Consider the following 12,793-nt stretch of genomic DNA (forward strand, 5'->3'; position numbering starts at 1 on the left):
CGACTCTATTCTTTTTTAGTGAGAAATCATGGTATTGGCGCTATATGACACAGCAAAACCTAGGAAAGGGGAACAAGAACGGCTTCGCGCGGCCTACGTTTTACCGATTTTACGAAGATCCTTTTTCCCGGCTTCCGCGTCCCGCCGAGAATATCATTAAAAATAATTAATATTGTAAGTTGTAATCACTGTAGGCTTTTCATAATCGAAAGTTTTAAAGAATCCAAATCTTTATTTACTATCATGTGAGCTTAGACAAAAGGTCAGAAAAGCCACCGCTAAAATCAGTAAAGTTATAGATTTGGCCATACCGATACTTTTTGATCGATATCTTACGTGATAATATTTATACTTTCCGATACTCGACACTTAAGATTAGTAGATAAAAATTACAAGAAGTCAAGAAAAACCAAAATATTGAGTGTAACCAGCTATCGGAATTGGTGTATTTTTTAAATATATTTAGTTCCAAATTTAAAACAGTTTGTGAATTATCAGCGCTGAATTTGACACTTTATTATGGTAAGCTCGTATGATGCATATAAATAGGGCTCCGTTAACAAACATTTATTGAAGGGAGCAAACGCGTCGCAGCTTGAAAAAGAGATTGGATCTGAGCAATTCCCGACAAATGAACATTACTTTGGACTTGTCAATGTATTGTGAAAGAATGAAACGAACAGGGTGTTGAAAACTATATACAATAATAGTATTCTTTTTTTATAGTTTGGGAATACTTGCTATTCCAATTCCGTACTTCAAGCATTGTACTTCTGCAAACCATTTCGTGAGAAAGTTTTGGAATACAAGATGAAGAACAAAAGATCAAAGGAAACCTTGCTGACTTGTCTAGCTGATCTCTTTCACAACATTACCACACAGAAAAAAAAGGTTGGAACCATAGCTCCCAAAAAGTTCATTGCAAGGCTGAAGAAAGAAAAAGGCAACAAATTCTAATATATTCAATGTTTAAAACCTACATTTGTGGTCTAAACATATTTAGAAGAATTTGACAATTATATGCAACAAGATGCCCATGAATTTCTTAACTTCTTGATCAACCATATAAGTGAAATTATAACAGGTGTGTTAGAATAGATGTGTTATGTGCATTTTTTTACACTTTGTATACATTGAGTATGTTGTTCTTCCCATAATAGCTGAACGACACCAATTAAATAATTCTGCGACTCCGACAACTAATGGAAAGGTGACAACTTCTAAAGAACCCTATAACGGTTCGACGTCTTTAAAGTTTGATGGCAGCAATGGATCAATGACTTCAACTGGAAACCATGAATCAACATGGGTTCATGAAATATTTCAAGGAATTCTCACCAGTGAAACACGCTGTTTGAACTGTGAAACCGTATGCATTGAGATTTTAGTTTTTATATTATTGTCGTAGAGAAACCCTATTTTGTTAAATTCCAATGACTACAGTTATTTTCTGTTTTTTCTTCTTCATTCATTCATTTCGCTAAATACAGGTCAGCAACAAAGAAGAAGATTTCTTCGATCTACAGGTTGACGTTGACCAAAACACTAGTATTACCCATTGTTTAAGAACGTTCTCATCCACTGAAACCCTGTGCACCGACAACAAATTCAAATGTGATGTCTGCAGCTCTTATCAAGTAAGATTTGCGGAAAACGTTAACATTTTTAAAATTAATTTTATACTTTCTTTACTGAAACAGGAAGCCCAGAAATGTATGAGGGTGAAGAAACTTCCCCTGATTCTTGCATTGCATCTCAAGCGGTTCAAATACGTCGAGCAATACAATCGTCATATAAAAGTATCACATCGCGTAGTTTTCCCGCTTGAACTTCGACTCTTCAACACCGTATGAATTTTTATGACAAGATAAGATTTTTATTTTAAATCATATGTTTTTAATTGCCAGTCTGAAGAGTGTCCTGACAGACTGTATGATCTGGTTGCTGTGGTTGTCCATTGTGGAAGTGGACCTAACCGCGGTCACTACATTTCGATTGTCAAAAGCCATGACTTTTGGTTATTATTTGACGATGATATAGTTGACGTATGGGAAATTCATGGTTATCATGTTCTTCTTATTTAATATTATTTTTATTCAATTATTTTTATGTACAGAAAATCGACCCATCTGCGTTGGAGGATTTCTATGGTCTAACGTCTGATGTACAAAAGGCCTCGGAAACTGGTTATATCCTCTTTTATCAATCTCGAGATACGTCTTGAACTTGAATCGTATACGAGTACGAAGAGTTCTTGTTATCGACCAACTCTAAGACTTGTGGTTGCTAAGCAGGAGAATGATAGTGATGAGAAGCATTTGATTATGCTTGATTAGAGACTTTTCAGTGAAAAGTGTTCCTTTTGTAAATGATTGATATCCTAGAAGTTTGTTCATAGTGATATTTCATTTGTTCAATAATAAAATTATAAATTTCTGCCTACTTTAAAAATTTACACAAAAATTGCTGTTGATTTGGTTCAATGTGAAATTTTAAGTTGGTGTTTGAATATGAGTCCTTAACGCACATGCTCAAACTTATACTTCTACGTATTAGTATACGGCAACCATTTTTTGCGAAAAAAAATCAAAGGTACTGATTGACGCTCCGGCCCATGCCTAAGGAAGACGTTAAACATGCTAGCACACGAACATTTTTCTTTACGGTTTTTACGTCACGCTCAAAAATCCTTACGGTTTTCCTGTGCGTTTTTCTGGTAAATCGGTAGGTACGTACATATGTAAGCTCCAAAACTTCGAAAACTTACTAATAAAAAGCAAGCAACTTAATTGGTTTGGGCCGTAGCTGAATTGACCTTTTTCGAAAAATCTGTTAGCCAATAAAGGGACGTTGATTTTACGTCAAATTTGTACGATAGAAAAATTTCCATAATGGTGCAATTCAATAATATACAGGAAGAAAACTCAAATTTCTTTATGAGCATGCTGTAGTGTGCTGTAAAACCATGTGTAAGACAAACCAATGCTAAAGCATTTGCTTTACCAACCACAGGAAAGACAAAACGTCGGCTGCACCGCGCCGCATTTCCATCAGGTGATCAGTATCAGTCGTTTTGAAGAAATCATGGCCGCCTCCCGCCGGGTAAGTAGAACTTAATTCTTTACAATAGAAATTACCGCTACTAGAATTTGGTATTTAGCAAGTATTTTAGGACAAGTAAGCTTTGCCCATTAAAGCCGTTGGAAATTTTACATTCGAAATTTATTATTATTTATATAACCAGTAGTAGCGATCAAGGTTGGCAGTAATGGAGAAAATAAAAACTAACCTTTCTGTTTGACCAACCTTCAAATACAGACAACAGCATTGCTGAAATCTGTTGTAGGTTCTCAGCTGAGATCTTACTCAAAAGGAGTACGCACAGTAACTCTAATACCTGGAGATGGTATTGGTCCTGAAATTTCGGCAGCTGTTCAGAAAATTTTTGCAGTTGCAAAGGTTTAACTTAAACTTCAAATATTTCAGTACAAATATAATTTCCCAGTGATTAACATTTCTAATCATTCTTTTAAAACTTAGGTGCCTATAGAGTGGGAAGTTGTTGATGTAACCCCAGTGAGAGGCCCAGATGGAAAATTTGGTATTCCTCAGGCTGCCATAGACTCAGTGAACAAAAACACTATTGGACTTAAAGGTCCTTTGATGACACCAGTTGGAAAAGGGCATAGATCTCTAAATTTGGCACTTAGGAAGTAAAAAAAAAACACAATTATGTAACATATTTAACAAAGCTATTTTTAAAATAATGTACTTTTTTTTTTGTTACAGGGAATTCAATTTGTATGCTAATGTTAGGCCGTGTAAATCAATTGAAGGCTACAAAACTCTCTATGACGATGTAGATGTAGTAACTATTCGCGAGAACACAGAGGGCGAGTATTCCGGAATTGAGCACGAAATTGTTGACGGTGTGGTTCAGAGCATCAAGCTGATCACTGAAGGCGCTTCCCGGCGTGTTGCGGAATTTGCTTTCAACTATGCTCGTAGCAATGGAAGGCAAAAAGTCACAGCCGTTCACAAAGCCAACATTATGTAATACTGATTCATAGCAAACAAAAAAATTGATTCCATAAATAAATTGCCAATCCTTTACTTTTCTAGGCGTATGTCGGATGGTCTGTTCCTACGCTGTTGTCGTGAAGCCGCTGAAAAAAATCCTGACATCCGATTTGAGGAACGGTACCTTGATACAGTCTGCCTCAATATGGTTCAAGATCCTGGCATGTACGACGTGCTAGTTATGCCAAATTTGTACGGAGATATTCTCTCCGATCTTTGCGCTGGTCTCGTTGGAGGGCTAGGTCTCACACCATCGGGAAACATTGGAACACAGGGAGCAATTTTCGAGTCCGTACACGGCACTGCACCCGACATTGCTGGTCAAGATAAAGCCAACCCAACGGCTCTTCTGTTATCGGCCGTGATGATGTTGCGTTATATGAATCTCCCAGACCATGCTGCAAAAATCGAAAGAGCTTGTTACTCTACTATTAAGGTAATTTTTACTTTCGAATTTTTCTTAATAGTTTGCTAAAACACTTGCCTGCTTTTTGCATTTGCTTTGTCTTCATAGGAAGGAAAGTATTTAACGGCTGATTTAGGAGGTAACGGGAAATGTTCCGAATATACGGATGAAATCTGCCAGAAAATAGCGGCAGAGTAATTCCGTAACGCAATCGGTTCTTGTATTAGAAGCTTGGCATACAATAAGTGATGTAACTAGTTGAAATGTGTTTGTTCTTAAATAGTAATATACCAAAATAGTTGCTTTACACCAACTAGTTGTAAAGATAGTTTATTTCATTGCTTGTTTATTTCCAATTATTCTTAATAAATACCAGCATGGCTATTACTGCTACACAGCAAGCTGCAGTTGCAGACATTTTCAGCAGTGTGTTCATAGAACTGTTCAAAACAGCTGTCTAGAAGTTATGTTGCATCAGAAACTGTAGAATATTTAGGGGCTACATTAATGAATTACCCATCCTCCTTGGCTGTGGATAAAGTTTGAGAATCTCCCAGATATATAATCTGTACTCCATTGTATGAGCTTGGAGAAAAGATTCAAAGTGTGGTTTTGCAATGCAAACAGAGCAACATCTGAACAAAAGAAAAAGACCACAAGTATGCGTTCTTTTGTTAAATTTCCTCCCTAGAAAAGGCAACAAGAAGTTTACATAACAAAAGCTTAAGTAATTTTAAGTTATAAAAACAACACAAGATTTACTAAAGAGTTTTGAATTAGCATACACTGAACACCTCCTGTATCATTTCACTGAAGTTCTGGGCATTTAAAGTAGTCAAATCCACATTTTGGGCTCTGTAACGAACTTCATTTCTGAGTGGTGAAAGGGAAAATTCATTGGCTAGTTGTCGCAAACTTGAAGCATTGCAAACCCACAAAGGATTGCTAAACTGAATGTCATCGAGCCTGTATGGAATGTGGCCGAATTAACATCGCAAAAAATCATGCAGTGTAAAGAAAACCAACGATGGGACATGCGGAACTGGTAATCCTTGCAACTGAATTTCTTCACGTACAAAATTAGCATATAGCTCTCGGCTTTGGGTCTGTAAATCAGCAATTGGTTCGGCTCCTTGTTCCGTCGATAAAGAATTTTCGTTTTCACTCGGATCGCAAATTTTTCGCGCCATGCTTTTATTTGGAATATATAATGGACCAATAATGAAGGGGTGATCGACAGTCCAACCGGTAACTTCGATTACATATTACATCTACCCATGGGCTACTGTAATAAATTATATGATTAATACCAGTGCTAGCAGACGACGTAGTCAAGCGGAACAACATTCGGGGGTAGAATTTGGCCCCTGCCTACCCATCGGTTCAGCCCCGTTCTTCCTTGTTTTTTTTACATGGTATAAATTTTTAAAATCTAAATTACGCAGTTGTATAAATAACAAGAAATTTATTTTCCGAAAGCAACTAATTTCCTTCACAACGGTACCAAAAAATAAACGCTACAAAGGCTTATTTAAAGCAGTTTAACACAACAACAATTAAATGATTTTGTTTGTTGGTTTACTGGTTCTACAATAGCTTAAGAGACGCGATCACAGTCCGCTAGAAGTCTCTGGCAAACGCCCCGTCTTGGGCCATAGCTCGGCCTCTCCTTTAGATACGGACAAACAATGGCAAGATAGGTGAGAACTATAGCCACTTCAGACGAAGATAAACAAACCAACGTTTGTTTCACCTTTTCACTTCTATCTGTACGTTGTTGTTTTTTATCCGGCTTTTTTTTCATTTGAAAGACATGAATGTGCCTACACAAACTCCTTCAAAAAGTGTGGAGCAATGGAACTGGGCCCAGATGTACAAAATTCCACCCGATATTCTGGATGACTTATGCAGGTCAGTTAAAAACCAAAACCCTCTAGTTTCAGGTTTACGTTTTCATACGTTCTCAGATTTTCATCTGTGACGCGGTTAGAATAAAATAATTGGTTAGAACAAAATTTCAAAAACAAACTGTTTTATTCCCTTGTTATAGTCGGTTTATTGTAAATGTTCCGGAAGAGGAAAGAAAAGACTTGGTGAGACTCTTCTTTCAGATTGAGTTGGCACACTGGTTTTATATAGACTTCTACTGTTCAGAAGAAAATTCCACTCGGAAACAATGCAACTTCAAAGAATTTTCTGCAAACATATTCAAGGCAATTTTACTTTTAGATTTTTTACCTTAGACTGTAGGTGTTCACTGCTTTAACATTGCTGAAAATATTCATTTTTATGTTTTGTTTTTTGTTTTGTTTTTTCAGCATTTATCGTTTCTTCATAAATATATACAAAATTTTGAAAGGCATCTAGAACAATTTCGTGAATATAAACAAGCAGTTCCAACCTTTGGTGCCATCCTACTGAATGAAGAACTTACCCATGTATAGTGAACTATGAATGTGATTACATAAAAAGTTTAGCATGACAATTAATTATTTAAATTTAATTAACAGGTTCTGTTGGTTCAAGGATTTTGGTCCAAGAGCTCATGGGGTTTTCCTAAAGGTAAAGTCAATGAAGGAGAGGATCCAGCCCGCTGCGCAGTGCGCGAAGTTTTAGAAGAGACGGGATTCGACATATCGCATCTGATTTCTGTCAAAGAATTTTTAGAAACAACCGTGAACGACCAATTAACTCGACTTTATATCATACCCGGTGTGCCCCAAGAAACGAAATTCATACCCAGAACCAGGAATGAGATAAGAGCCTTACAGTGGTTTCCAATCGCCGATCTCCCTAACAGCAAAAAGGACGCTATGACTAAAGTTCGATTAGGAATCGGTTCTGCCTCTTTCTTTATGGTCTTCCCATTTGTAAGGTATGCCTTCATGCGTTGTTTAGGCATTGATTTATTCTTCTATGATGGGGATGTCCTTCTTTCTCATGCTGCGTGCGATCTACCAGACTGATACGAAACTGGGTATCTTGTCGAATGACTTACAAGCAGCAACAGCCTGGAAATGGCAACAGTCGAAAGGCAAAACAGAGGCGCAAATCGCTAGAAGAGCAGTCCATAACCGGTATTCTTCAAAGACACTCCAAACCAAATTCAGTGAGCGTTCGTTTTCTCTTCAGGGAAAACTACTTTTTTTTCTAATTCTCCGTTTGCTAAACATAATTTTCTGCCCTTTCTTTTTTTATATCTGCAGGAAGATGATACTAGCAAAATTCCTTTGAGTGCAAATACCGAACAGCTTTATCAACGACTTTCTAAGTCAGCCGCACACTCGTCTTCATCAACTTCTACCAATACACTCCAAGGACTTAGCATTAAAAAAACTAAACATCCGTCCCGTCGCCAGTTATTCACGGGTAAATACACAGTGTTAAGATTTTTAATTTTAAAAACCATGTGAAACTGTAAACAAAAAAAAAGAAAAAAAAAACATTTTTAGATATATATCATTCCATCATGAGTTCTCTTAATTTTGCAGACAAAGTACAAAAGCCCGTTACTCCGCAGGGAGGTACAGCAACAACAAGCCCAGTCGTGATCGGCGATGGGTTCGATCCAGCTAAACAGGTCTGCTACGTCGCTCCATCCTGGCTAAACTTCAAGCTCAACGTAGGACCTATTTTGGCATGTTTTGACTAGGCTTATGTTTGTGTCTCAGGCATACGACCTCGTCAGATTTTGTCATTCTCATTAAATTTTCTTGCTATTCAATAACGTTTAATCGAGGATAAAATACGACACGCAAAATTTTTGCGTACAAATATATTTTCTTTTCTGTAATAAATCCATGGAAATTAGCGTTTACTTTGTTTACAACTTGGCACTGCTGTTAACTTGATGAACCACTTTATCTTGAATCAGTTGCTTTATTTCATCTGTTTTGTAACCGATTTCTGTGAGTACTTCCCTAGTATTCTCGCCAATTGATGGCTCTTCTATACTACCTAGATCAAGAGCCGGTGTACGACTAAGACGAGGCGCCGGTGCCGGATCACACTGGCCTTTCGCGTTGCGAATGAAACTGCCTCGAAATGCATTATGCTGATGAAGAGGGGCCTCACCTAGATCCAATACCGGTGTAACGCATGCGTCAGTTTGATCAAAGATGGCTTGCCATTCCGCCCGAGTCTTCTGTAAGAAAATGTCGGCCATTTGGTTTTTCGCCACTTCTGGGTCATCAGGAAACTGGTCGGGGACATTTTCGACTCCAGCATTAGCCAATTGGTTGACCAACTCTTGATAGAACTGAGGTTCCAAAGCTCCAACAGTCATGTATTTACCATCTTTTGTTTTATATGTTTCGTAGTAATGAACGCCTCCATCGAACCTACCATACGATGCAGAAATAGGTAAGTCCTTTTCTCGGTGTAATATAGTAAAATAGTCTTTACCAACTCTTTCCGCGAACCCCACTCCATACAGGCATATCTTGCGACTTGAAGATCCAAGACCCAACATAGGCTGCTCCTTCAACCATGGATGCATCAATTATTTGGCCCATATTGGACCTCTCTCTTTCAAATAACGCCATGGCTATACCCATCGCACAAAGTAATCCGCCTCCAGCAAAATCAGCTAACAAGTTCTGTGGCGGAATCGGATTACTGCCATGTCTTCCGAGAAGCGAAAGCAGTCCTAGTAAATGTAACGGAAAACCAAAGTAAGAAACTGAAAAGCAAAAACAAAACGTTGTAGTTGACAATAGAATACCGGTCAGAGCAACGTAATTTATGTCATGCCCTGCCATAAGAGAATACGGTCCACTCTGCCCAAATCCTAATTTTCCCAACAATGGGAAAGAAAAATAAAGAGTGAAAATCGTGAAATAATCGGAACCTTGACGCTGTTATCCGTGCTCACCAGTAAGTCGGGCATATATCAAACGTGGATTTTGGCTAAGTAAAGTTGACGGGCCAAGACCAAGTTTTTCCATAACCCCTTTAGAGGAAAAATATAAGTCGGAAATAGCTATAACTTGAGAACTGAAATATTATGCCTGGTCTGAACGGCTCAATAAGGACATCGGCTTTTGAGCATAGCCTATGGAGGATGGCAATTCCATCAGGGGATTTAAGATTCAATGCAATAGACCGCTTTCCTCTTGCTTGCCGATCTAGTGGCGGTGCATTGGCCTATCGTGAAAGTAAAGTCTTTGTAATACAATTAGACAGATGGACCTTAATTCATTGATAGCTGCAACATTTATGGAAGAATACCAGTTGGATGGAACACAGAAATTCTTTAAGGCCTCAATTGATGGAATCTTAAAGTTTACGGCTCCAGGTAAAGCCAAACATCAATAGGACAAAAAAATTACATACAGTTTAAAATATTTATAGCACACCAAGCTCACATTAGCATGTGGTGATATGGATTCAGATTAATATAGAAATCAAGAATTCTTTTACAATTTACCTTATCTACCCTAATGACATCTGCACCAAAATCACTTAGAATCATTCCTAAATGTAAAAATAGTTTAGTTGGTTCAAATCATTTAAAGAATCATAGAAAATGTCAAACAACACTTGCCACAAAAAGGACCAGGAGCCAATCCTGCAATTTCAATCACTTTTATTCCCTTTAGTGCCATTATAATAACTTCAGCTAATTTTATGAAAAATTATATTGTATTGTGAGTATTAAAACTTGAAACGGATTTGGTTTTCTTCCTGTAGACGAATTTTAGACACAAGTCCTTAATATTGAGTACCTCCCAGCCAAAAATTAAACGAAATACCATCTAACAAACAATATTATGGGCCTATATTTCAAAAACACCTCTTTACTTCGATGGCGTCAATCTCAATAACAACAAATAATTTTCTAACGACAGTCAATCTGAAATTCTATTATCTTCGTCTGGATATGCTATCAATCGTTTTGGAAGACATATTGCTATAGTTAGAAACAATCGAACACAGGCAGGCAACTACGGACAATACGGACCGGCTCGGAGGGCGATGTTAGGGAATTGCCGCTTTATTTTTGTGTTGGTTCCTGGCGTTGCCAGAAAAAAAAAAATCCCGCTATGGTGGATAGGGCTCGACCCCATGTAGAACCGGTGCGAGGATTTTTTTGTGGTGCGCGTTGCCACCCCGAATTCAATGAAAAGCCAGTCTCTATAACCATTTATTAAAACGTATTACACGTTACGCCCTTTTTTCTCCCCTTTCCATCCTTATTTCTTCCCTATTTTTACAACGAAATTTGCTTTGTTTGTTTTTACAAATGAGAGATTATTTCTTTTTCTTTTTATTGGTGAAACTTAAACATGCAGTATATTTTACTAATACATTATCCTTATTTTACATTATACTTCTTGTTTTTGTTTTGGCGCCAACTGAGCCGCAGTTCTAGAGAATGGTGTTGCTTACGCGCACCATATAAGAAATCCCCACACCGAGCTTCCCCGTTCTTTCTATTTTTTTTGGAAGGCCATGCATTGTCCCCGATTTCATGGCGACCGGGCCGAGCCCTAATGGCAGAACCGTTGGTTTGGACCGTTTGATAGTGACGTACAGTACTGTGCTTGCCAGACATTTGTAGCACACAAACGTCACGGCACGGCACCCTTATGGAGGGTAGATCCGTAGTGTAGATTGTACACAGACAGATAGCGGCCACTTTCGTTTGGTCTAGAAACAGTTGATTGCCTTTGCCGTAAGAAATCTCGAATTTGTGTACTAGTAGGTTAAAGGGGAAAATATCTGTGATATAAAATTTAATAGTTAGTTTTCATCTATTTTTGTATACTGAATGTTTACATAACATCACATCATCAAACAAAGTGGGAGAAAGATTTGTTATTCTCCTTATTGAAGTTCTCTTGAAGCTTTACCCCTTTAAGTCTTGTACTGTTAAAACACAAGCCTGTAAATATGTCAGATAATTTTAGAGCCCGAGATATTGCTCTGAAAGCACAAAAAAAGATTCTCAGTCGAATGTCTAGTAAAGGTGTAGCGAAAGTCTTTGTTGATGATAAAATGGGTTCTCTATTGGATAATGTTTATAGGCTCTGCAAAACCTATGTAAGTATCACTGAATTTATTGTAACCATGTAGAATTATATTAATTATTTTCTTTTAGACTCAAAATAAAAAAGAAGCTGAAAAGATTGTGAAGAATATCATAAAAATAGTGACCAAAATAGGCTTATTAGCCAGAAATGAACAATTCAGCCCAGATGAGTTGGTCATTGCATCAGAATTCCAAGGCAAATTCCACAAAGCCGCAAAAACAGTGATATCATTTTTCGAGGTGGATTTCAGCTATGACCAAAAATTTTTGACTCAAGTACTTCAGTTTGTAATATTTCATGATGTCTGTTGATTGAATTAATCTTTCTCATTGTTGCTTTACAGCTTTTGACTGAATGCAAAAACCTTTTGAAGCAAATTGTTCAACCACATCTAACAGATAAAAGTTTAGGAAGGATTGATTTGGTATTTGGATTTTTCTCGAATCCTGCCTTTTTGGACACCGTTTTCAAGAAAAATTCCGATTATACCGAGATAATGACCAAAATCATTTCAGATATGCATAGTGCTCTTGATCAAGGAGAGCTGTAAACTTTTCATTGTATTTTATTTATGATCCAGTGATTATGTATAGTGCCTTCATGAAAACATGATTCCCATAGATATCAGAAATGCTATCACCCCACAAAGGACTTTCCATTTGTTTGTATATGCTCATTTCAACATATATTGTAATGCCTTACATTCCATTCACTTTTCTTTGACATCTGTTTGCGAACGAAAGGAAAACTTTGTATCGGAATCCCTTATGTCCGTTCTATTTATCTTTGCTTTGCTTTTAAGATGGTGGGGCTATAAAATTATACTTGTCTAATGTATTTCTTTCTTTATTCGCAACGACGTGACAGTCGATGTGGACATTAAGTTATGAATCCTGTTCTTACACTTAATTATGATTTCTACCAAGTGGGCTCATAGAACGTGCGCTTATGACTTATACTTCTAAGACGTGTACTTTAATACACCACTTACGCTTAAATCACCTCCAATTCTTTTTGTCGTCGTCCCATGTGCCAACTTCATCATTGTTGTCCTGGTGGGTTTGCTCTAACCTGACACATAAAAACCATGGACTGCGTTGCAATAGCCTGATGGAACTCCGTCCTATGATTTTGGAAGCTACTGGTATGAATTTACGGAATCAGATGAACCTTGAAAATACCTTCCGGTATTTGGCACACGCCATAAATTAAATTCTCATTAATTATATTCAACCAATTCCGGTGAGTGTCAGTCTTGCCGAAGAAAATTTTA

The 12,793-nt window shown here is 37.4% G+C and overlaps 6 protein-coding genes across 7 annotated transcripts; 4 read left to right on the plus strand and 2 right to left on the minus strand.

Moving 5' to 3' along the window:
- Window positions 1–368: 368 nt before the first annotated feature.
- On the plus strand, window positions 369–2,436 carry LOC130685308 (ubiquitin carboxyl-terminal hydrolase 46-like). Its single transcript, XM_057508594.2, has 9 exons — window positions 369–522; window positions 577–657; window positions 727–943; window positions 1,004–1,084; window positions 1,161–1,369; window positions 1,491–1,637; window positions 1,701–1,847; window positions 1,908–2,045; window positions 2,117–2,436. Exons 1-9 carry the CDS (start codon window positions 520–522, stop codon window positions 2,222–2,224), a joined length of 1,131 nt encoding a protein of 376 aa, XP_057364577.1. The 5' UTR covers window positions 369–519; the 3' UTR covers window positions 2,225–2,436.
- A 572-nt stretch (window positions 2,437–3,008) lies between these two features.
- On the plus strand, window positions 3,009–4,793 carry LOC130685262 (probable isocitrate dehydrogenase [NAD] subunit alpha, mitochondrial). The gene is made up of 6 exons (XM_057508536.1): window positions 3,009–3,102; window positions 3,319–3,459; window positions 3,541–3,713; window positions 3,790–4,053; window positions 4,123–4,516; window positions 4,595–4,793. Exons 1-6 carry the CDS (start codon window positions 3,085–3,087, stop codon window positions 4,682–4,684), a joined length of 1,080 nt encoding a protein of 359 aa, XP_057364519.1. The 5' UTR covers window positions 3,009–3,084; the 3' UTR covers window positions 4,685–4,793.
- A 7-nt stretch (window positions 4,794–4,800) lies between these two features.
- On the minus strand, window positions 4,801–5,776 carry LOC130685277 (uncharacterized). Its single transcript, XM_057508559.2, has 4 exons — window positions 5,513–5,776; window positions 5,272–5,452; window positions 5,003–5,173; window positions 4,801–4,943 (listed from the first exon to the last, which is right to left on the minus strand). Exons 1-4 carry the CDS (start codon window positions 5,674–5,676, stop codon window positions 4,833–4,835), a joined length of 627 nt encoding a protein of 208 aa, XP_057364542.1. The 5' UTR covers window positions 5,677–5,776; the 3' UTR covers window positions 4,801–4,832.
- A 376-nt stretch (window positions 5,777–6,152) lies between these two features.
- LOC130685257 (m7GpppN-mRNA hydrolase-like) lies at window positions 6,153–8,296 on the plus strand. Its single transcript, XM_057508528.2, has 7 exons — window positions 6,153–6,397; window positions 6,537–6,699; window positions 6,805–6,924; window positions 6,997–7,361; window positions 7,448–7,595; window positions 7,693–7,855; window positions 7,978–8,296. The coding sequence occupies exons 1-7, from the start codon at window positions 6,300–6,302 to the stop codon at window positions 8,136–8,138; spliced, it is 1,218 nt and encodes a 405-aa protein (XP_057364511.1). The 5' UTR covers window positions 6,153–6,299; the 3' UTR covers window positions 8,139–8,296.
- Window positions 8,247–10,385, minus strand: LOC130685261 (alpha-methylacyl-CoA racemase-like). Of its 2 annotated transcripts, XM_057508535.2 has the most exons (8): window positions 10,240–10,375; window positions 10,032–10,171; window positions 9,915–9,961; window positions 9,496–9,631; window positions 9,360–9,437; window positions 9,210–9,275; window positions 8,891–9,134; window positions 8,247–8,826 (listed from the first exon to the last, which is right to left on the minus strand). In XM_057508535.2, the coding sequence occupies exons 2-8, from the start codon at window positions 10,090–10,092 to the stop codon at window positions 8,310–8,312; spliced, it is 1,149 nt and encodes a 382-aa protein (XP_057364518.1). In that variant the 5' UTR covers window positions 10,093–10,171; window positions 10,240–10,375; the 3' UTR covers window positions 8,247–8,309. The 2 variants fall into 2 exon arrangements, with proteins under 2 accessions (XP_057364518.1, XP_057364517.1); XM_057508534.2 differs by having other exon boundaries at window positions 10,032–10,385.
- A 644-nt stretch (window positions 10,386–11,029) lies between these two features.
- On the plus strand, window positions 11,030–12,357 carry LOC130685278 (tumor necrosis factor alpha-induced protein 8-like protein). Its single transcript, XM_057508562.2, has 3 exons — window positions 11,030–11,530; window positions 11,589–11,795; window positions 11,864–12,357. The coding sequence occupies exons 1-3, from the start codon at window positions 11,381–11,383 to the stop codon at window positions 12,068–12,070; spliced, it is 564 nt and encodes a 187-aa protein (XP_057364545.1). The 5' UTR covers window positions 11,030–11,380; the 3' UTR covers window positions 12,071–12,357.
- Window positions 12,358–12,793: the final 436 nt, after the last annotated feature.

The sequence above is a fragment of the Daphnia carinata genome, chromosome 3 (genome assembly GCF_022539665.2).
Source record: "Daphnia carinata strain CSIRO-1 chromosome 3, CSIRO_AGI_Dcar_HiC_V3, whole genome shotgun sequence".
Classification (NCBI taxonomy): Eukaryota; Metazoa; Arthropoda; class Branchiopoda; order Diplostraca; family Daphniidae; genus Daphnia; species Daphnia carinata.